A 23,289-nucleotide genomic window follows, 5' to 3' on the forward strand; every position below is an offset into this window, starting at 1 on the left:
CCGAAACAACAGAGGCAGCTACGGGTCCCACGAACAACTCCGGGTTCCCGCGGGCGGCCGCGGGGCTTTACCTCAGGGGCGCCGTGGCCCCCGAGGCAGCGGGGCCCGCCGCAGCACGGAGAACCGGCGGGGCCGCTCCGGCCCGCAGGGCGCGCTGAGGCGAGCACGGCGCCGGGCGGGGAGGCGGGACGAAGCCGCCGCCGTCCTCTCCGCCACCCCCCGCGGAACTACACCGCCCAGCGCGCCCTGCGCGGTTCCCGTGGCGACGGGGAGCCAGGCCTGGGCCCCGAGGAGCGATGCCCAAGGCCAGGTAATGGGGAGCCCTGCCCGGGCTCGGGGAGGGCGCTTTGTCCCCGCTGCTGTGGGGGGAAGGAGCCGGCGGGCGGGGAGGACAGCGTGGGGGGGGGGATGGGAGAAAGGCCTAAAAGGGGCCGTTTCGGCCTCCGTCCTCTAAAACGAGCGAGGATGGCGGTGCGAGGGGCCGGCTGCTCCTGTTAGGGAGCCCGTAGAAAGGGGGAGGCCCGAGCCACTTCCGCCGCCCCGCAGGTGCCCATGGGGGGAGCCGGGGACGGGGCAGCCCTCGTTGCCCCGAGCAGTGGCTTCCCCGGGACGCCGAGGGCAGGACCTGAGCCCTCCCCAGCCCGCCGACCCCTCACCGGTGCCGGCGTCCGGGAGCTCCCCACGCCCGAGACTGCCAGCCTGAGCGGCAGGGTCCCGTGGGAAGCCTTCATCGTTAGAAAACCTTTGAAAGGTCCCCTAAACGTACGCAGAAGAAAGCCTCCCGCCACACAGGTGTTTCCTCACAAACAGCTGTTGGGGTTACCGGAGTTATTTTACTTAACCTGGTTTTGTTAGAAGTACTTCGACAAGCAGAGGGAATGTGATCTGAAATAATAATAAACCACGATACCCTTCATTTATCCATGTGGGTATTTTCAGGAATTACGGTGTAGGGTTCACTGTTTTTCTCTAATAACACTCCTATTTTGGTTTTCCTAACTAGTGATACTTTATGGGATCTTGCTATAGCTGAAGTGGAGAAGAGAGAAAACCCTGATGACGATGGCAAGCGTGTGGAAGTTTGGGAAAAATCAGTATTATTTATGGGAAGCAAAACTGGGGTAACGCTAAATATTGTACAATTCTGTGTTTTTCAAACATTGGGAAAATATCTGATATTTTCTGATACTAAGGTCTACTTAATTTTTCTAAAGACAAAAATATGTCATGTTCTGATTTCACAGAGTGGGCGTTCTGGAGTGTGGACCAGTTAGACATTAGTACAATTCAGAAGTTCAAGTTTATGGTTTGGAGAGTTGAAACTTCAACCATTGTTATCAATGATGTGCTAATTCTTTGAGGTTTGGCTTCATTATTTTTTGGAAAAAAAACACAAAAAAACAAAACCCAACCAACCAAACAAACAAAAAAAAACCAAACACAAACAAAAAACACCTCATGGAAATAATTGTTTGACATGCCAAATTTCCCTTTGTAAAGGTTTAACTGATAACAGTACAATTTAAGTGCACTGATACCAGTTTTGTTGTAGCTAGAGGCCTTGACATCCTGCTATGAATTGTGTCTCTGTTATGTCAGACCTGTTTGAACATGCCTTATCAGTGATTGCAAACTCATGATTCCAAATGCCTAAGGTTGTTTTAACTCATTGCCCACAAAGTCTGGTCACTAGTAATTTCATATTTTTCTTCTGTTAGCATTTATTTGTAAAGTAAATAAAGAAATACTTGCCTCTCTGACCAATTAAGTCACATATTTAAGAATACAATTTTTATTTTAGAAGGATTGGTATATGTGCATTCTCTTAGCAATTTTAAAAATACCTTTTTCAGAGAAAATACAGTGGCTTTTCAGGTTTACCTGTAATTCACTGATTTTTGAGATAGGAAAGGACACAGGAGTAAGCTGTAGAAGTGTTAGCTCCTCTACTGTGGTATGGTACTCAGTGTCTGACTTTCAGCAGTGTAAAGACATACTTTTTGCATGTTTGTTTGTATTTTAAGCATTCTTTTTATGTTATCAGTAATAATTAATTCCAGCAGAACCCAAGTATTACATAAATGGATTATTAATAATTAAAAATGTTAAATAGTTTGAGCTGTTCACGTTGATCAGTAATGACTAATTTTAAGCACACTATTAATATTACTGTATTTGCCATCTCTATTAGTTCATAATTATAATAACGGTAGTGTAACTTGATTCTGACAGAAAGTTGGCAGTTAAGTTTCCACTATAAAGCTACAAACAATTATGTGAGTTTACACTTTTCTAGGACTTTAATATTGTAATGATAAATGAGTGAGTTTCATTTCATGATACAACTTTTATGCTTTAATGACAGTACAGTAGGGTTCTTTGTTTTTAATTTCCAGGGAAAGACCACTATTATACTGAGATGTCTTGACAGGTACGTGTTAAATTTTTAAAAGTAGTTTTCATCTGTGGATTAGAATCTTACATAAATAGTTAAATTGTGTGATAATTCATAATATAGGTATAAAGATGTTGTATTCTGTGACCAGTTGATCATTTATGGATAAACTTATTTCCCTTCATTATTACCTGTCCCTGGACCCCTTCAGTTCTTCTCCAGTATTAGAGAGCTTAAATGCCCACCTATCCAGATTGGTGCTTCTCCTGTCTTCAGCAGCTGAGGCCTGTTGTTTTAAAGTGTCCTCTCTGCACTGCTGTTTCTAAACCAGATTCTCAACTGACTGATAAATACAATTTAGTAAGTGTAGAATTACCTTTCCATATTTAGAGGATCTTGACAAAATTATTTTTTTCCTTGCATAGGGAAGAGATTGCAAAGCCAACGTTAGCCTTGGAATATACTTTTGGAAGAAAGGCAAGGAGACACAATGCAGTAAGTATCTGGGAAGTGTAGTTTACTATATCTTTATATATGTGTATACACACACATAAAAATGTGTTTTATTTTTATGTATAAAAATCTTATTTTTTTAGCGTATTGTTTGTGAAACAAAAATAATTTTTATTATAATTTTATTTAAATTAGCTTTATTTTTAATTTGAATCTGTAATATGTTTTTCCCTCTCACTAAAGCACAGTAGATCAGAGATAACACAAAGCAGTCAAGATTCATCTATTAAAAACTACTTTCTTTGTTGTGTTTGAGTGTTCTTGGTTTCACATTGTAACATAGTATGTATGCCTTTAGCTTTGTCTTTAAATGCAAAATTACTACAAACTGGTGAAGATACTTTACAGCCAGTTTTGTGAGAGAAGCAGTCATCTCAGAGGATGTGAAATCATAATTAAATTTTTGGGTTATGTGTCCACATCACTAAATTTTGCACTGCAGATTATGCTAACAGAAATATTGAACCCATTCCTATTGCAGCACACCACTGCCCAGCAGCAGCAGTAACTACTGCTGCAGTTAACTGCTGTTTCTATTACCAAAGCAGGGAGTGGAAAATCTGAAAGATAAAAATCACTTAAAACTTTTCCCAGAAACTAAATACAAAGGTAGAGATTCATTACTTCTCCAGTTGCAAACGTAAAAAGCCTTAGTCTTGAACTGCAATAAACAAAAAGGGAAGAGAACATGATTTTTCTTGTTTATCATTAATCATGCTGCTTCCTGACTTTTTCACTTTACCATAGTCATTTATCAAGACAGTTATAGGCATGCCAGGAGTCTTTAAGTGTTGCATGGGATTTCTTGAACATGGGGAGGTTTTTTATTTGGTTTTGTTTTTCAGAAAATACTAGTGAAATAATATATGTTCTTCTGAGTCACATGCATGAGAAACAGTTTACCAGATAAAGATCTTTTCTTGGTGTTGCCTGGAAGTACACGTTTCTAACAGACTCTTTTACAGCCTAAAGATATAGCTCATTTTTGGGAACTAGGTGGTGGAACTTCATTACTGGAACTGATTCGAATACCAATCACTAGCAACAACATAAGGTAAGTGACTAATATCACAATTCTGAAGTTAATTTCAGCTTTCCTTCAAACATAACTGTATCTCTAGACCTTTTATTGTGGAAAACTCTTTCAAAATAGAAGATAGAACATTTACGATTTTTTTTTTTCTTAAAAAGTCATTGTAATACCACTGATACTTTGCCTTGACCTTCCTTTTCATAGTTTTCATGGTTCTCTTCTAATAAGCCAAGTTCTTGACAATCTCCAACAAGAGAAGGTGTTAACACGAAGGAAACAGGTTGGCCTTAAGTAGGTAGAACAAGGAATACAGAAAAAGAGAAGACATAGTATCTTCATGCTTACTGAAAGAACAAAAAAAGCAACTTGGGAGCATACGAAAAATAAAATGGTGCTTCCCACTTCTGTATGCAAATATAGTGCAAACATAGATGCTGTCTCTGTGAGGGCAGTATTTTAGGGTGAAAAGACAAAAAAACTGAAAAAAATCTCTGGATTTTTTGGGACGTGAAGTGACCATCTGATGAGAAGAAGATCATACAAGAGAGATGATGTTTCTGAGAGGAACTAAAACTATTGAAATGATTTGAAGACAAAAGGAAACAGGAATTTAGACATAATTAAGAGAATGTAGTGAGAAAAATCTATAAAAGTGATGGAATAGCATAGGAAAAAGAAATGCATGAAGAAATGAGAGGATGATAGAGGGTGTGTTTTATGTTTTTTTTTTCTGGTAGGGAAGGTGGAGTTGAAAGTAGAAAAGGATCAAAAGATAGGTTTTATGTTATGATGCATTGCTTTATTTCTTTGGTAGTGAGCTTTAACTTCTGTGGAAAAAAAGAAATTGAAAAAGGAGGGATACAGTTTTTATCATGTACATTTGCTACTGCTTTGGCTATTGAGATATTGCCATTATTTAGTGAGAGGCTAAGAAGGAATAACAAAACCCCCACCTCTGGCATTTGAAGCTTTTTGCTTCTATAAGAGCTTGGGGGGCGGGGTGGAAATCAACTATAATTTTTCAGCTATTGTCTAAATGAACTTAACTGAGCTTCACCTCCATCAGTCTTTTCTCCCCTTTTTACTGATAAGGAATCTTCTGATTTGGATGACCCTAAGATTCTCTGATGGGACAGCAACATTGCTCTGTAAGAACACTTCTGTTCATAAGGCAGTATTTTAACATGCTAGTCAAAAATCCTATCATTTCAACTTAAGTGCAAGTGCTTTTCACTGGTTTTCTCATCTGTCTGTAGTCAAGCAATTTGCTTATTTAAAAGTTCCATGAACTATATCTTTCACTAAGACTTTTCACCGTATTTTTTTCACCACGACATTTTGAAGTGAAATTGGACGTTCCCTTTGCTTTGTTGTCTTTCTAATACCACTCTGTTCTGGAATCCCTTTTTTCAAGTCAAGATGGAATATGAAGGAGTGACTGCATCCATTCAAATGGCTGCTTTTGCAATGTTCTTTACAGTTGCACTTCAATGCAGTTAGAGTTTTGGGAGGCAGGGTTTTGGAAGGGAGAGGATTTTGTGTAAAACATATCTCATCATAATCCACCTTTAAAACCTGGTAATTGCTAAGTATGTGTTAAGTACTCTCACTTCCATTATTCTTTCAGAAGACTTTCTTATACACCCATTTGAGGTTCCAGCTCATTGGCACAGCCCATGGCACAGAATATCAACCTTAACCATTTTTTTTCCATTTCATATTACAAAAGAAGAATGAAGGTATAGAACTTTCTAATACATTAACATTAGAAAAGATCCTAACCATTTGCTAACATTGCTTCATCAGGGATTGTAAAGTTATAAGATGGCAGGGGTACATAATTGTAGAAGTGCCCAGTAATAAAGAAAGAAGGAGCTAAATGGGCTCAGGATATTTGCATATTTTACTGCTTTGAAACAAAGTCTCCAGAAACAAAGTTTGATGTCCACAGTCTGTCCAAAATCTCCAGCGGAAAGTTGCCAAAGTAATAGTTCTGAACGAGAGACATGGGAAGGGTTTCTTCAGAGCTGAGAGTATTCCTTAAAGCCATCTTCTTTTGCTGTCACATTTAATTCTATCTTAGCATTTGTATTTTCACATTTGTTGATTTCAGCATTTGTACTACAAGTATGGTTGTATAAGAAAATGTCGATTGTCTCATGTGCTAAAGATCTGACCAAATAATGCCTTTTTAATAGGTCATTCGCTGTAGTTCTTGTACTGGATCTCTCCAGACCTAATGAACTCTGGACTACTATGGAGAAGCTTTTGCAGGTCACCAGGAACCACGTGAACAAAATTTTAACCAAACTTGAAAAGACAAATCCTGAAGTAGCTACTGAAATTAAACAGAGGATACAGAAGAGTCTGCAGAGGGATCATCCAGTAAGTTACTTCTAATATTTTCTCCAGATGTCACAGGCCTCTATACAGTTAAAGATAATGCTTTTGAAAATCATAAACAACTCTTTTAGATTTTTATGCATGACTGAAAATCCATTTGATGTAGATGAACCTGTTCACTGGAAAATTATAGCAATTTAATAAAAATTCAATAAGAGCAGAAACAAGGAAAGAAGGTTTCTTATATCTTTTTGTTAGATATCTAATGTGATTGTTATGGCATGTTACACCAATCAAAAGAAATAGTTTTAGAGTAGCAGTTTGCTTTTTTCCCCCCCTCATCTTTTTAAAATGAAGATGAAAACTAGAATGTACAAAAGTCATCTAGCAAGAGACTAGCTGAAGGTACAAATTTAAGCAAAGAATATAGTTATAACAGCCATCAACATGACTGTATACTTTGCATTTATTTAAATGTCTATCACAAACTCAATACCTTTTGATAATCTGACAACTAATTAAATTACAAAGTTTCAGAAATGTTAACATCAGTCCTTTAAACATAATTGCTAACTAAATCTCTGGCAAAGCTAAACTAGATTATGCACAATAGAAATGAAAAGTCATTGTGCGTTAAACCTCTACAAATGTTGTGTGTATATAATGCATAAATAAGTATTCAACAATCCAAAGACTTGGCACTTAAATCTAGTTACTGTAACTTCTGTAAAATGCCGCAATACAGCAAATAATGCTGTAGTTCAAAAATTTAAAAGCAGAATTTAAGAGAAAGCAACACATGTAACACTTGGTAGATTTAGAGTATAGGGTTTGAGATCTGCTGGATTATGATTTTGTTTTTTACTTTGAGAAGGTAATTCACAAAAAGAAAATGCCTACAAGCCCACTTGGCAATAAATCATGACCACAGTGTCAAGTTTACATGTAGGGCTTACATATCAGAAAACTGCAAGCTTTTCTCAATAAGTAAAAAGAATAATGCCATTAATTGTTAAGACAGGAAGGCTCGTTATACTTGCCCTGTAGGGAACACAGTTATACCTTCTAAACTAGAATTTCTATTCAGCTTTCATTATCAAAACCAGAAAGGATGCAAACAAAATGTTATGTTACTCCTTGGTTCTCTTTTTACTTTCATCATTGCTGAAGAAAAAATTACATCAGTTTTGTGAGAGGAAATACTATCTTTTATAATCAGTGACAGGTTATGTAGATTTTTATTTCTCTCCATAGCTAAACATATTTGTATGATAAACAGGAATTGATGAGGTTGGGTTTTTTTTGTTTTGTTTTGGGTTTGTTTTTTTTTTTAGGGATTCAATATATTCCATTGATCTGGATAAAGAATTACTGGCTATGATGTTAAAGCATGAGTATATCAGTTTGCAGACTTTGTTTAAAAAGGCTGGATGCACCTCAAGTAGTCCATAGTAAAAACTTAATTCCATAGTCAAAAGATGAATAGGGTTCAGTATGCCAGTTTTAATGTTTCTGATGTTATCCTGAATTATTTTAGTTAAGAAACTAAAACTGATTTTTTCAGTTCTGTATTCTATACACCCGGTTTTAAGTTACGATCTTGCTCAAAGCTTTCACCTTCACAGAGTATGAGTGAAGCCATTTTTTTCATCTCAAAGTAGAGGATTTTCTGTATGTGCAGCTTCCTGCTAATATACTGACTGTCATTTAACCTGTATGTGAAATAACTGTTCCCTTCTAATACTGGTTAAGTCAAACTCTGCTACAACACTTCTCTTTTCCACTCCGCTGCAACCGAAGCAGCTTGACTAAGTAATTGCGTGAACACAGGGGGATTGTCTCATTTCATATGGACTAGAGGAAAACCTTCCCAATAACTTGAGAATTACTGAAATGTACTTAGTAAAACTTTTATCAGAAGTTAGCTATCTAACAGTTAAATCTACAGCCCCAGAGCCATTTTTATCCATTGGTATTGATTTGCATTTTCATGGTGGTTAGGTGACGCTTCCTCTTTCTGCTGATATCAAATATGTGAAAATCACATTAAATATTTTTTAAGAGTGTGAAAAATGTGATGTGCAGAGGAGAAATGTGTGACACAAGCAAATCATTCAGCTTAATTTTCTTGAGCTTTTGTCTGTATTACTTTAGATATGATGCAAGGAGGGGAAATGTGCTAAAAAGCCAGTGCTACTAATCCAGTCTGGCGGTTGTTCTGTGGATATATGAGGTTTTTCCTCCCTTCCCTTCCCATCTAATGTTGGAGCTGGAGTGTATAGTGCAAGAACCCTTTTATGCCAGTTAGTGTTCTGACTGCTCAGAGGGATTATTTCCTGACCATTTATGAAGAAAATGAGAAAACTGTAGAATACGGCATGGTATTCTCATCCGAAATCTGAAACACAGCACTATGACAGCTGTCGGGGAGAAATTTAACTCTATCCCAGTCAAAACCAGGATAATATTGCATTAAAGTATATCCATCTAACTTAAGGTTTTGAAAAAACAGAGCCTGTCGCCTGTGACTAAATTTTAACCCCTTTCACTTGAAACCCCTTCAGTTGAAATCTTCTATAATTTCCTTATATTGCTTAACTGTCATGTATCTGTTTAACAGGATTATGAGTTAATTGATCCTTTTCCAATACCCCTGGTGATAATTGGAAGCAAATACGATATTTTTCATGTAAGTAATACTTAATTATTTTTTCTTAACAATTAAAAGATTCCTGGTAGAGATTCTATATACTAAAATCTTGGTAATCTAATAGTAAACATTTGAACAAAAGTATAGCCAGTCAACCTTCTACCAAAAAGAAACCTTTCCATCCAGTAGCATTATGGAGGGCATACTGGCATTCCTTCACAAAACACTCCCAAACTGATGATTTTTGAGATGTGATTGGAAAATGTTGAGATATAAGTTGCTGCAGACCAGCGATGAAAGCAAGAAAACATGACATTGATGTCTGTCTTTTATAACGAGACAAACCCTGCTACATGCATCCCTTCTGACAGCAGCTGTAAGTTTATGGCAGTGAGAGGGGGACATCTCAAGTCAGTTGGTCAGATTTTTTGATAGCTGTGGCAGCATGATCAGTAAACTATCATTTCAGTCTGGAACTTTTTTGCAAAGTGCTTCTTACTCGTCTACAAAAACTTAATTGTATCTTTTAGGGGGGAGAGGAAAGAAATGTCATAGTACTGCTGGATTCTTTCCTAGGACATTAAAAATCCAAGCAAATGTTTAGTCGTTTTTCAAGCAGCACTTGATCGTGAGAAACTAGAACAATATGTTTGATTTTTAGCTGCCATGGTGGCAGCCTGTGCCTCTCTGGATGACTACATAGTGCACTGATACTTGGCTGACTCTTAGTTACTTAATTTAATTAATTCTTAGTTACTTAATTCTTTATTAATAAGGTACTGTGCTTTCTTTCATAACAAGGCTTTATGCTGAGCCACGACTTCTTTAAAAATCAGTGACTCTCGTGCAATGAGCACAGAATAACAGCCTAATTCCTTTGAGGTCTATGGACAGACTCCTTCAGGCTTCACTGGGACCAGGTTTTCATCCACCTTATCCAGGGAAGGCCATCTGTATGATGTTATATTAAAGAAACATTGATGAGAAGGTATTTTTATGCACCTTTCAAATCTTTCAGGCATTAGAGTTCAGAGAGCGTATACCCAAAGGTTTACTGAAAGGTAAATATTTTCACAAAAAGAAAAGAAATCCTTATTCCTCTAGTAAGCAATATTTCTACTTCTAAAAATTTAAACCAAAATGAAACAAGTTAATTGAAAATTGAATACACATTCCCAATTAAGAAACTTTTTCTGGACTAATGTATTTCCCGAATTAGGCTCCATCTGTAAAAAAGAAACAAAAGAGAAATTGTGACATTTCAGAGTAGGCTGTTACTGATTCTGTCTTAAGATATAATTATGCTGACAGCTGAAAGCCTCATATATTGTAGCCTAAGTTCATTGCAGCTTATACAAAAAATGAAGAATTCTAGTTGTAATATTTTGGTTTTTGTTTCTTATGTATATGTTCCAACATCCTTTTTTTTCAGGAGTTTGACTCTGAAATGAGGAAAGTAATAAGCAAGACACTTCGATTTGTTTCACATTATTATGGAGCATCATTAGTGGTGTGTATATTCACTTTCTAACTAAGGATAGAGATGATGAACAATATTTGTGTTACAAAAGAATATTGTTTAAAAAAATAGAAATGTAAAATTCCTGGAGGAAATGGGTTTTAATTAGTTTTACAGTCGCTTTCTTCATGAGCTAACTTGTCAGCTGGGTTACAGGTATTGGCAGGGGATGAATGGATATACCTTGTGAACAAACAAACTACATAATTCCCAGTATCAGCAAAAACTAAATAAAAATAGTTACCTGTTGGCCCACTCAGTTCCCACATTCAGTTCACTGTGTGTCTGGCAAATTTTTTTTTGTACAAAGAAGGAGGACAGTCAAAAGTGATTGCCCTAGATAGAATTAGGGAACTGCCTTTTTGGTAGAAGCATGAATTTAGGTCTAGTGACCTGGATTTAGTAGATTTAAAAACTTAGATCCAAGGGCTCATCTTCACAGTAGTTTAAGTACACCAGATTACCACACTTACAGTGGGGAAGAATAAAGGCTGGCATTTTTTTACAGTAATGAGTAGGAACTGCCAATCATGAGGACAGTGAAGTATTTATGTGGGTATATAAATTGCTTTGAGTTTGGCAGATCATCTTCTGATTAAAGGCAGAAACATGCATTCTCAGGTTCACAGCCCAAAAAAGCTGCCTCTTGGGTTCTCTCTACATCACATGGTTCTAATTGTATCAACCCTCATTTATGTAATAAATATTATTAAATAGTATCTTATTTTGATTACCAAACAACTTACGTTTGCTTTAAATTGTTATAATCACGAGTCCTTTTGCATCCATGTAAAATTGTACAGCCTCGATACTTTGACATGATGATTCACCTTCTGTAACTGAGAATACAGATGCCTTAATTAAAAAAAAAACCAAAACAAAAAAACCTCAAACCACTATTTAAGCATTATTGTAATTAAAAATGAAAAACTAGGAGCCTAAAACTCTTTGGCTGCTAAATCCTGATTGCCATGGAAATGTGTGGGGGGAAACTTAATTTCCCTCAGTGCGGATTTGGCTTATTTCTCAAAGACATGAATCTGTTACGATACAAAAATCTTTCTTGATACATATATTCACTGACAAACACATTCATGTTTTGGAGGGGGAGATTTTTATTCTAAAAAATTCCGTGAAGATATACCAAATTTACTGAGGTCAGGAATTAGCTAGGCTCTAGCTGAAATCCTCTATATAGATGACATAATGTAATATTTCTGTGATGGAAGATCATAATGTATATTTTTTTCTGATTCATTTAGTTTACTAGTAAATCTGAGGCTCTCCTGCTGAAAGCCCGTGCTCTCATTAATCACTTGGCATTTGGCTGTGATAAAAGGTAACATAATTATTGTCCAACTATTAAATATCTTGTGTAGAGTCTAAAAGTACTTAAAATATTTTCATCACCAAAACATTTTTTTTTTTCTTAAATATCATCTCTGAAAGATTCTTGTTCAAGGTTGACTCCTGTGTCTCCGCTGCCTATCTCTGCACAGGACAGTGATAACTCCTTGGTTCTGATCCCAAAACTGATGACTTAGAAACAGTCAGCACCAGAATGGAGTAGATTTTTATTTACATGTATTTGTATGCAAAGCCCAGTAAGAGTGTAGTCTTGGATAGAATAATGCCATTTTTCATTGATTGCTAAATGTTCACTTGATACATTTTATTTTTTCTATTTAGCAAGTCTATATCGGTGGATCACAGCAAACCTCTATTTGTACCAGCAGGCCTGGATTCGCTGAGCCAAATAGGTTAGGACATTTCCTGTCCATTCTGTTTGTTGCTTACTTGTTTTTGAAAACGAGAAAATTTTAAGCAAACAAAACATAAAGTGAAATTATAGCACATCAGCATCTGTTTTAACAGATTGTTGAAGGAAGTGGCTTTGAAAGTTTAAAATTATGATTCAATATTTATGTTATTAAGAATTACTTGTGCAGGTTTGTTAGATAGTTTAATGAAGTATTGGGACTACTTCAAGTAGTAAAGTACCAGCAAGCTTAGATCTGAAAGAAAATATAATATACAATACCACTCAGCCCGTTTCATGGTAGGAGATCAATGTTTTTTCAAACTTGTTGCAGCTTGTCACTGTAGAAGATAAAATACTAAATTAGATGGAACGTTATCCAAAATTATTTGATAATTTCTGTTGCTATGACAACATACTTGTATCACTTTGTGCTGTGCTGTAACCCTTAGGACCACCACCTGCCTCTGATAGCGATATTGGAAAGATGCGTGCAAACACACCTTTGGAACTGTGGAAAAAAATATTTGAGAAGACCTTTCCTCCCAAGGTAGGTATCGATGTGTTTGCTGCACAGTTTCTTTTCTCATAGAATAGTAGTAATATCACTATTAATTTTTGTCTTATAAGTCCAGTGACTAGAATTTCAGTCTCACTTGGCAGTTCTGTTTCTTCCAACCTCTTTAGTGCATACATTTTTAGAAGATCCAGATACGTATGTAGTGGTGCTTTGATTATTAGCTTCTACATCTTCAGTCACCTTCCTAAATTTAGTAATGAAACTACTGACGTAACCCTCTGTGTTTTCCAAAGTTACAACATTGTCTTTCCTTATATTGAGAGACAAGCTATACTCAATGATTTTGGAATTTTAAATGTGACATATCCCTGATACCTAAACCAAATGACAAGAGGAGAGCTCTTCCTGGCTGCAGCAAGCTGCTGATCCTTGTTCTCCCAGGGCAGGAGGCTGTGAATGCGGCCAGTCATGAGTTCGTTGCCAAAGTCTGTCATTTTGCTATGGGAAGTGTTTGGATTTGCAAGGTAATGGGAATCCCTTGGCACCTATGTCATGATAAATATGTACATTTCAGAAGTTTCTGGTCCCAAAGAGGCAAACCCCCTAACACTACTTTTCAATAAAAGGAATTGCTCTTATTGGGAAATCAAAATTATTTTCTGTTTGACCTGAGAAAATACAGGCTGCTGCTTTCTCCTTTTTGTAGTCTTCAGTCTATGGATCTCCATTCTTGGTGACGAGGAGTCTGAATTCACCCTTTTGCACTCGACTGCTACATATCAAAGCCTACAAATTATTTCAGGTGGTTTGTAACCAAAATAAATTATCACTAAGATGCTGTTCTCAGTACGTTATGCCCCAACATGATAAAGACTAAACCTTACTTTCCAGAAACGATACAGAACTGTTACTTTCCCCTCACAGCCTTTTAAACCACAAACATTCCCCACCCACCAACTCCTGAACTCCCTCTGAAACAACTAGAGAAATGAATACGTTTCTCATCTTGCAAGCTCCATCAGTGTTCTAAGGTATCGGTCCAATTAAAAGAGATTTAATGAAGATTGTCAAGTAGATACCCAGTCTTCTGGTTTGGTTCCAAAATAGGCTTTAAACTTTAAAGCTGTTTTCATGCGTTGTAAATTTCTTTCTGCATTGCTTCATCTAATAAGTATAATTCTGCTTTATTTTATGCCATCGCTTGTACAATTGCCTTCTTGCTGCTTTCCATTTGTTACGAGTAAGGAGAAATGTGCAGGACAACATTTTTTTTTTTTTTTTTAAATTACTTATTTAGTAATGATTCTTTCTATTAGTGTATTTGTGTCTGTGGAGTTAATGCTATAGCTCCCTCAAGGTTAGTAAATGAGAGTTTGGGTATTTGGCAAACAGATAGTGAATTATTGTCTTGAGTACTAAGTGCTCTAGCAAGAGCAACCTTAATTATGCCCGAATGTCATGAGCCAGAAAGGATATTTTATTTTTGCGGAGAGAAAAATAAACAACTTCCAAATAAGAATATTTTCTTTCCTTTAAGATCTAACTGCACTATTACTTTTTCATCATTTTACCAATGTAAGATTATTTTTATATAATCTGTATCTTATAGCACAAAATTCTTCCATAAATGCAAGATTCTAATACATTTGTATTAAAAGCAAATAATTCCATTAGATCTACAGTGTGGCATTTTCTTGTTAACAGAAGATAAACTTTATCATTTGGGATATTATAATTTCTTCTTTTAGAGTTTCTGTGATTTACAAGATACCAAGGACCCTGCACAGGATTTACAGTACGCCGAGTATGAAGTCGATGTCATGAGAGCTCAGAAAAACCAGGTGTGTGGTAGTTCTCCAGGTGCTGTTCATAGTCAGGTATTCCAGAACCACCAGCACTGCTGAATTAATTGTAGAATATACTCATAATCCCCTTTTTGCCTCTAAATAACTTCAGCTTTGGTTTTCAGTTTATTAGTTGGGGTTATTTTCCATTGGTAGACTTTAAGCCAGTAGAGCATTGTTACATCTCAAAGTTCTGGCTCTGTAGTTTACCTAGAGGCAAAATTTGAATTAATCACTTCTAACTCTCTTCAAGATCTCACTAAAATAATACTGAAGCAAAGATGTGAAGATTTCTTGGCAGTAATTTCCTAATTTCTGCACCCTCTGCTCTCGTTTAGTTGTTGACTAGCAGAAACTCTAGGAAGCGATATCGAGGTTTGGTGTGGGGGTGGTTTAGGTGTTTTTTTTTTGTTTTGTTTTGTTTTGTTTTGTTTTGTTTTGTGTGTGTGTTTTTTTTGTTTGTTTGTTTGTTTTCATTTTTGTTTTTCTCCTTCAAAACTTTTTATTTAAACGGGAAAGGTACTGAGATTGTAACATTCATGACTTGAGTTCACAGGCTTTTTACATTTTACCTTAAACAGAGTGAACAGAATTATTCCACATAGTGATATTTGGCTTAATCTCTGAATTCCAGGAAAGACCTTTAGTTTGGGGAACGGACCTTTTATTTTTTCTGATTAATTTTGAAGTTTTTCTGCATGTCCCTATATTTGTGGTGAATGAATTTTCTAGAAAATATCTGTGGCAAACTAGACAAAGGTTAGAACGTTGCCTTATATATACTGGTGTATAACATCGCGTCAGTAGAAATACCGCGTATAGTCTTCATCGATATCATAGGTATGGGCCTGCTAAAATCAACCCAAGATTTGTGTATTTTTCTTTGTTTGGAAGAGGTATCACAGAGAGAGTTTCCCGACGCAGCATTTCATACAGATTCATTTGTTTCACACAGAGTTTTTTGCTAGAATGACTGAGAAACATTCCGCTCTGGTCTGACAGCCGATACGTGGGTTATTTGTACACCACTTAACTTCTTTGTGGACCCAGTTACTGCTGTTAAAGGAGGTTTTTCTAACAGCGCTTTAAGATGATGGATTGTACCAGTCTAGATCTCGCATGATTATACAGATCCCTGCTCTTAAGATGAAAGGCAGTGTTATTGAATTGCACCGCAGTTAATCTCAACGAACCCTAAAATACCATGGCAAATTTCATCTTTTTGCATGCTTGTAAAAGAAAGCCAAAGGATTAGATTATTACTGCCATCATGTTTTTGTAGAGTTTAGTTAGATTGCATAAGGCAGTAAACCCATAGTTGCCTGATCCAAAGAAATACATGAATAATGTAAAAGAATAAAGCAATTTCAAGAATCCCCTGCAGTCTTTGAACTTGCACATTACCTGTAATATCCTGTTAATGTAGGCATCAGTTCTGAATTTGTTACATCAAGAGCAGCCCTAGAAATCATTAAAATTTGTAAAGCACATTGCTTTTGGAATTTATAATGTAATCTCATACTCAGTATATCTGTATATCTCAAAATAACTATGTGGTGTACTAGGTTTGTTATTTTTAGACAATAATTATGTCTTGCAAAAGAAGATACTGGTACATGTTGATTAAATCATACAGGAAGTTATTAATTTTCTGTTTTTAAACAAAAGAGACAGGCTTTTAGAATCTTAATCTGTTCAAGGGCATTTCAAACAAGTGTAGCTTCTTTTAGTTCGACTACTATGAGTAATTTAGGCATTAAAGAGAAAATTACTTTTGTTATCTGCAGCTATTTCCTAAACTTCTCTATCATGAAGTTCACTTTTTCCAAGATTATTTGCATATTAAAATATTTTATTTTCCAATAATTTAATTCCATTTGAAATGCATCAAGATAGCAGCAATATGCATCTAAAAGGAAAGAACTGTGTAGTTGCAGTGATTCTTGATGTGTCTTTGGATTTCCCAATTACATGAAAAGTGACACAAAAATGCTATTTTTAAAACAACGTTTTAAATGCATGGTAAATCTGACATTCTTTATAGGGTCTCATGATACCCACTGTGTAGGAAGAACAGTATATAAACATGCTTAATATACAACGTGTTGCTAATGAAATCATGGGACATGATGCAAAATCAAAGTTACGTATGACAACAGTGTATATTTTAAAATCATTTAAGTGCATGTTATAATTTTTCTCGGTTACTTTCGGTTAATTAATATGCCACTTTGGACTCTAGGTGATAACCAGATTGCATTTTTATCTCAAAGATAAGCTTTAAAGGAAAAACAAACCCAAGAACATAGTGATAAAAAAAAATACAGCCCCTGTCACTGAGTGTGATAGAGCTAGCATAGCTGACTGACTCAGCCTTGGTCAGGACTGCTCAATAATACTGTAATAGATTTATAGATAACTGGCAATACAAAGTTTAATTCAATCAATTCCAACTTTGTAACCTTGGTTAAAGTGTTTGTCTGCAGCTAGGGTTTGTATGCTCCAGCAAAGTAAAAGGTTAAATTCTCAAGTATAAAATTAGAAAATGGGTTTGGGTTTTTTTTTTTTTTTTAAAAAAAAAAAGTACAGAAAGGAGAGAGTACCTGGCACACTCCCATGTACTAACTAGCTGTCAACTAGTATTACCTGAGATGCTTTTTGGCAGTAAAAGTTAAGAGTCCAGCTCATCAGCATTCTGCCACAAGAGTGTTTTTTTCTGGACCAGATTATTTTGCCTCCTTAATATTTTCAGAGTTAACTGTGAGACATACCACTGTATCTCTAGGCCCTTTTGCTCAGGAAAGCTCTCTGAGGGCATCTTTTCCTCACTGTGCCTTTGTTCAAGATAGAGCACATCCCTTTTTCTCAACTATGTTTTTTCAGAGTTCCTTTCTTCATTCTTACCCCACAGACACACAACCTGCAGGTTTATATGAAGTAGTGCTGTTGCAATTGTTTACTGCTTTTTGGTTCTCTGGAGTTAAGCTCAGAGAGAGAGAATACAGCACCAGGGACCTTTTGGGAATTTACATTTTTAATGCATTTTGTAACTAGCAAATTCTCTCTGGGAATTACTGGAATTTTGTGTTCCAGAAGATTGAAGAAAAACCATTCATTTTGCATATTTATTAGGCCTTAAACATGTAGCTTGCTGTTAAGTCTTCATAAAACATAAACAACATGGTAAACGTGTCATCTGTTTTTCTGTATTCTCTGCTAGTTTTTGGCTTCTGATGCGTTAAGGTCACCTTAATTTTGGTTTAGGTACACATGTGAGATCTTTTAAAAATAATATTGTCTATGAGAGCTACACGTACAGCCCTTGCATCTGGGAGCACCTGTGAGTGCCCGAAAGTCATGTTCCTTCGCTCCTAAATGTTTGTGGCAGTAAGGTGGGACATGGGGGTGTCTGCTCTGTTTCCCATAGAAACACTCTGCTACAGGGATAAGTACTCAAAGATGTTTTTTTGAAGGTTTTTGTTTGTTTGAGGTCTTAGCTATCCTGTTCTGTCTTGTATTGCTAATATTCAAACTAGGTGCTCGGACCTTTTCCACCTGGACATTTGACCACAGCTTCATTCATTGAAGCAAATGATAAAGCTAACCTTGAGCCCAAAGAATTGCACAGCCTCCCAGTCAGGTACTGCAGAGGTCAGTGTCACGCAAGGCCAAAGTTCACACTGACTGGTCCTTGTTACACAAAGGTAATACTTCAGGGATTGGTGCCAGTTTTAGCTGAAGCCTAATGCCATAAAGTATACTGAAAAAAAAAAAAATATAGATGCCTGGTGCCATTTGGTGTCAGCTAAGAAGCAGTAACGGAAGCAGGTATCAACAAACAGGACTGTAACTGTTAAGACTTTAATAAGTCATAAATAGAAGAAGGGGAGGTTCTGTAACATCTCACAAGGAAGCATAGTCCTGTTTTCCCTAAAATAGGAGTGACCTAATTAACCATGGCATTCATAACTGAAAGTCATTTTGGTGTCAGATCTGCAGCTGTCTGTTTGAGATGTTCTGTTGGCCAACACCGTCCCCGAGTGCCATATTTTTTCAGCATATTTCACTGACATCACTGTATTGCAGAACTTCAGGAGACCATTTCAGTCTCATTCAACAAAATAAAAGATTGCATATTGTGCTATGAATCCTCCTTGGTCAGACCAGGGTTACTGGGCAGAGAAGTGTGACAGGCACCTTAACATGGGTAACACAGCCAGTAGCATCTTTCATTTCCTCCAGAGGAGGGGAAGTGCTGGTCTTCATATTGCGGAGAAAAAGTTGTTTAGGATGTGTACTCAGCTGCCAACAATAAGCATTCTCGTTTCCACATCAAAGTACGTCCAAATGGCTACAAAACTTTTTTTCTTAAATAGCTTAAAGAGCGTTATTAGAGCACTGTTACTAAATTTCCTACTGAATTTTAGGTGCTTCAGATTTTTAATCCTTGTTTCAGTACTTAGTTCTTTTCACTGTGTTCCAGATTGAGGGCACTTTCAGTAAGAAACTGCATGCAAAAGTTTAAGTCCTATCGGTCCCTCAGAACTGAGGAAATGGCAACAATTAAGGCTTTTCCTACAATCTTAATTTTTCCTCCTTGTTTGTAGACATTATTGTCTTTAATTACATGATCATATACTGTTTTGCTAACGTCTCAATTCAATTGTTCAGTATTTCTTTTCATCTTCCTTATTCTTTGTGTACCTTATTTCTCCACCTGCCATTCAGACACTTCAATGATCACAAAAGTATTAATTTTTTTTCTTTTAGAATGTGTGGTAATGTTATCTTATCTGAATGCCTCACAAACATCAGTTAAGTCTTTCTTCCCAATCCCTTTATGAAATTAGGTGTGATCTTCCCCATTTGACAGATGAAGAATTTATAGAAACGTAGAAGTACAGAAGCATTCAAGTTTAAAATAAAAATTAAAATCTGCTTTATGCCAGTGTTTGAGCATTTAGGACAAGTTGCTAGCACTAGTATGTTTGAAGCACTCAAAGCACATTGAAAGTATATTTAAATTGCAATTGTTACTTCTTTGTAAATCTGATCTGTGCCCCTTACACTTGGTACCCAGGAAGCAAAGAAGGCATTACCCTAGTGTGAACATTCTGGTGTACTTTGAGATACGATCTTTTGTAGGATCTTCTTTCAGTTTGGAGAGAGGGTCTCTTAGCTGATTGCATTGTTACAGTGTATTCTAGAATTTTGCTTATGTTTGTAGTGTAGGACTTTACGAGCAGGAGGGTATCCTCTTTCAAAAGGGTCTCTGGAGTGATCTTTAAGATGTATTTAACAGATTTTTCTGTTGTTTCTGACTTAAGGGGTTTTATTTTGCTTTCTATTTTATATTAAAAGTAAGGAAGTATACTTTCCTGACAGCATTTTTCCTTCAGAATCACTGAATTTGTTAAAGACTCTTTTTTGTAAATATCCTGCCCTTTAATTCTTTTTTTCTCTCATCTCATTGTTTAAATGTTAGTCTTATGTAGCTATGTCTCCAAAAGAAATATTTATCATTGTGTTCTGTACTTTTGTGTGTAGCGGAATAGCCATACAGTTTTAATATACGCTGTGGGTTTGATACTTGGCATTTCTGTATTGTTTTGAATTGCTTTTACACTGATTTGCCTTCTGGCTAGCTAAAATTGCAGCAAAGCAGATTCTGCTGAAGTACCTGCCTCTCTGCTGAAACAGTTTAGTCGGATGATAAATACGTAAGGCTAATTATTTAGGCAACACCTGTAGCCATGACCCCCAGACAGCATTGTCCTTATAAGTAAAACTACATTGACTAATTTTACCTCTCCCTGTAGCCTTTGAGAAAGTTGTTAGAATTGAAATAATTTACTTAGCATAAATCAGGTTACATGTGATCCTTAAAATATCACAGTATTCTTTCTATTCCTAACGGCTGGCAAGTTTCCAACAGTTCAGTATGTTCCAACATCATAATTACTTTATATTAATAATGGAGTGAAAATACTGAGTAAAGACTGGCTTAGAGACAGAACAGTTCAGTAGTACTAGAGTTGTATTTAATAATGCAATTTACTGGATTTAGACTAGACACATTATATCCTGTGTCAGTCATCTGTGAGTTACTTAACTGAAAAACTAGGCTCTGCAAGCATCGTGAAGAATATGCACTAATTAAAAACCCTCTTACTGCTTACAAATCTGTGGTGCTTTCTGAAGTTTTTCCACTACTGACAAAGCTGCTGAAGTTATTTATTGAGAGAAAATTCCATTTATTATTTCCATACAATTTTCAGATGATGATTTCTTTGTTGCTCTGCCCTTAATTTTTTTTCTTCCTTCCTCTGTGTCTGGACTGAGAATTAATACTTGTTAAGTTAACCAAGTGTGATTTTTTTGTTATTTTTGTCAGTTCTGGTATCTGTATACCTACATTGAAACCTCCCTTGCTCTGTTAAGTCCATTCTATTAAAATCAGAATAGCAACCATATAAAACACATGCCCATGCACTAATCACTGGTTTATGTCCACCTCTTTTCCTGATCTAAGTAAGATACGATGACTCTTTTTGTATTGCAAGCAGTACAGGGCTAGGCCTAACAGTACCTCATTAGAGCATGATCTTTCTGCAAATACATTGGAAGCCTTCTTAAATGAACGAAAAGCAAATATAGTGCTTTATATACTAATTTTTGATGAAAACAAATCTTCAGAAATAATTCCTGAGAGTATGCTCCACTACATAATATTCAGAAGATGAAACTGTTGTTTGGTAATGTTGCTAGAACCTTTTATTATAGGCTTCAAACTTCCCAGTAGCACTTCTGACTGAAACGAGGTCATTTGTCTGCCTCGCTAGTACGCAGCTGATGTCAAGTATAGCGTAACGTACACTGCCTCAGCTTCATTTATAGCTCCACAATTTGAGCCTCTGTTTGCTTTTAATAATCTAATTACTATCTAGAAGACGCATAATTTTAATTACCACACTGAGTTTGCATTTTATTTTTACATGCAGATGCTAACCTTTCAACCTAATTGAAGAACAAAACAAACAAACAAAAGAATGGCATCATTGTCTATCTTGAGTAATACACTTCCTGAAAAACCTCAAGCAATGATGAATAATATTTCCACAAATATCCAGTACCATTGATTAAATAGATATGGTATGTCTATTTCCTAAACACTCACTGCATTCCTCTAAAACATAGTTCTGCTTACTGCTTTCTGGGCAAGTCTGTGTTCTGCGGGGCTTTCTAAAGTCCACTGGTAGCGCTCTTAAGTTATCACCACTGGTGACATATAAGCTTACGGAAGTTCAGTTCAGTCCCATGCTTAAAAAAAAAAAAAAGTAAGTAGGTTTTGTTCTTCTAGTTTCTGTTCTGTAATCTTAAGGAATTACCAATCCACTTTGCTTCTTGAAAGGCCCTGTCTTCAAGGGTGTGAAACTGTAGTTTCTGTGGGGTAATTCTGGTTTCTGTTTTTAAAACACATGTAGTGTTACATTTCTGTATGTTCATAAGGAGCTTGGTTTCTCAAACTGAATGTCCAAGAAAAGACACAAAATCTCTTCTTCCCTATAAAGTATCTAGGTCGAATAAAAACTAGATCCCTATATGACAGCAAATGTGGCAAAATTTATAGCACTTTTAATTCTGTTAAAGATAAAAATATGTATAGTATGTTTCCTGCAGTGAAAAATGTTTGTACATGCTTTAAATGTTCAAGTGGCTAATATATGTATTTTATAACTTCTAGTAATGAGGAGATTGGATTAATATGTATGTCTGTTTCTGTTTCAGGAACTTGAACAATACAAGAGAAATGCCTCTAAATCCTGGAAAGAAATGGATCTTGACTCTGATGAACTGCTATAGGTGTATTCAATTTAACATTTACAAAGTTACTTTAATCATTTTAACATTACAATAGCAATTTCATCTGATGCAGTTGAAAATATGCAATATCAAACTACAAAATGCATATTTGTTAAGCATTCCTGTTAGTATTTTTAATAAAAAGAGCTATTTATTTATTCACTCCAAATGTAAGTATATCTTAGTACTGACCCGGAGTTTTAAAAAGTGGGAAAAAAAGGAATTCTAAATTGTTCAGAGATAGGTTTGAATATGAAGACTGGCATTAGTCAGTACTGCCTATTTTATAACACATTGTTGGGTTTATTTTTGAATGCTTCTGCCCTAAACTTGTATTCAAACATAAACAAGTTTTCACACCCCAAATACAAAACTGCACAGTAAAGTGTGCTAGGCATCTTTTTTCCTAGTTCTTTGCATATGTAATTCAAAAGCAAAGCTTAAGAATATATTTGCATCTTTGTTTGATGTATTTGAATAGGATAGGTCCACAAAAACTGGCAGAATAAAGTGGAATTAAAACCATGTTTAACCTGAATTCAGAAGTTTGCTTTATCTCTGTTTCAGTGTAATATAGTTCAATACAGGAATTATTTCTTCCAGTGTATAATGTCGTAATAACTTTGCACAGACGTTTGAAGACAAACATTTCTGTTAAATAATCAAACGCCAGGAGGTCCTTCTAAACAATTTAACAGATATTTGGCTAGTGGTGGAAGTGTAATTGATTCACATTCAGCCTAAGTTGGTAAAACGCTAGCCTCAACTACAAACAACTTCTTGTCCATGGACATCCTCACTAGTGTGAGATGGACTGAGTATTTTGAGACTATGCAAGATAAGATCTAGA

The 23,289-nt window shown here is 36.2% G+C and overlaps 1 protein-coding gene and 1 long non-coding RNA gene across 4 annotated transcripts; one reads left to right on the plus strand and one right to left on the minus strand.

The window, feature by feature from the left end:
- Nucleotides 1-22,977, plus strand: DYNC2LI1 (dynein cytoplasmic 2 light intermediate chain 1). Of its 3 annotated transcripts, XR_006165054.1 has the most exons (14): nt 1-310; nt 1,004-1,121; nt 2,397-2,431; nt 2,821-2,890; nt 3,862-3,962; nt 6,140-6,326; nt 8,905-8,973; nt 10,367-10,444; nt 11,716-11,792; nt 12,143-12,213; nt 12,665-12,762; nt 14,481-14,573; nt 21,578-21,728; nt 22,365-22,442. XR_006165054.1 is itself a non-coding variant. In XM_042789764.1 (13 exons), the coding sequence occupies exons 1-13, from the start codon at nt 297-299 to the stop codon at nt 22,437-22,439; spliced, it is 1,086 nt and encodes a 361-aa protein (XP_042645698.1). In that variant the 5' UTR covers nt 1-296; the 3' UTR covers nt 22,440-22,977. The 3 variants fall into 3 exon arrangements, 2 of the variants coding, with proteins under 2 accessions (XP_042645698.1, XP_042645699.1); XM_042789764.1 differs by lacking the exon at nt 21,578-21,728 and having other exon boundaries at nt 22,365-22,977; XM_042789765.1 differs by lacking the exon at nt 21,578-21,728 and having other exon boundaries at nt 3,874-3,962; nt 22,365-22,977.
- LOC122153190 lies at nt 10,141-12,644 on the minus strand. Its single transcript, XR_006165055.1, has 3 exons — nt 12,495-12,644; nt 11,200-11,292; nt 10,141-10,160 (listed from the first exon to the last, which is right to left on the minus strand). It is a non-coding gene; the product is annotated as an uncharacterized LOC122153190 (long non-coding RNA).
- Nucleotides 22,978-23,289: the final 312 nt, after the last annotated feature.

The sequence above is a fragment of the Tyto alba genome, unplaced genomic scaffold (genome assembly GCF_018691265.1).
Source record: "Tyto alba isolate M040663 unplaced genomic scaffold, T.alba_DEE_v4.0 Super-Scaffold_16, whole genome shotgun sequence".
Lineage (NCBI taxonomy): Eukaryota > Metazoa > Chordata > Aves > Strigiformes > Tytonidae > Tyto > Tyto alba.

What these genes read in the sequence shown, in the direction of transcription:
- DYNC2LI1 (XM_042789764.1), top strand. An exon ending in TTATGGGAAGCAAAACTGGG is followed by an intron (nt 1,122 to 2,396) that starts GTAACGCTAAAT and finishes TTTAATTTCCAG; the next exon opens with GGAAAGACCACTATTATACT. An exon ending in ATTATGGAGCATCATTAGTG is followed by an intron (nt 10,445 to 11,715) that starts GTGTGTATATTC and finishes TGATTCATTTAG; the next exon opens with TTTACTAGTAAATCTGAGGC.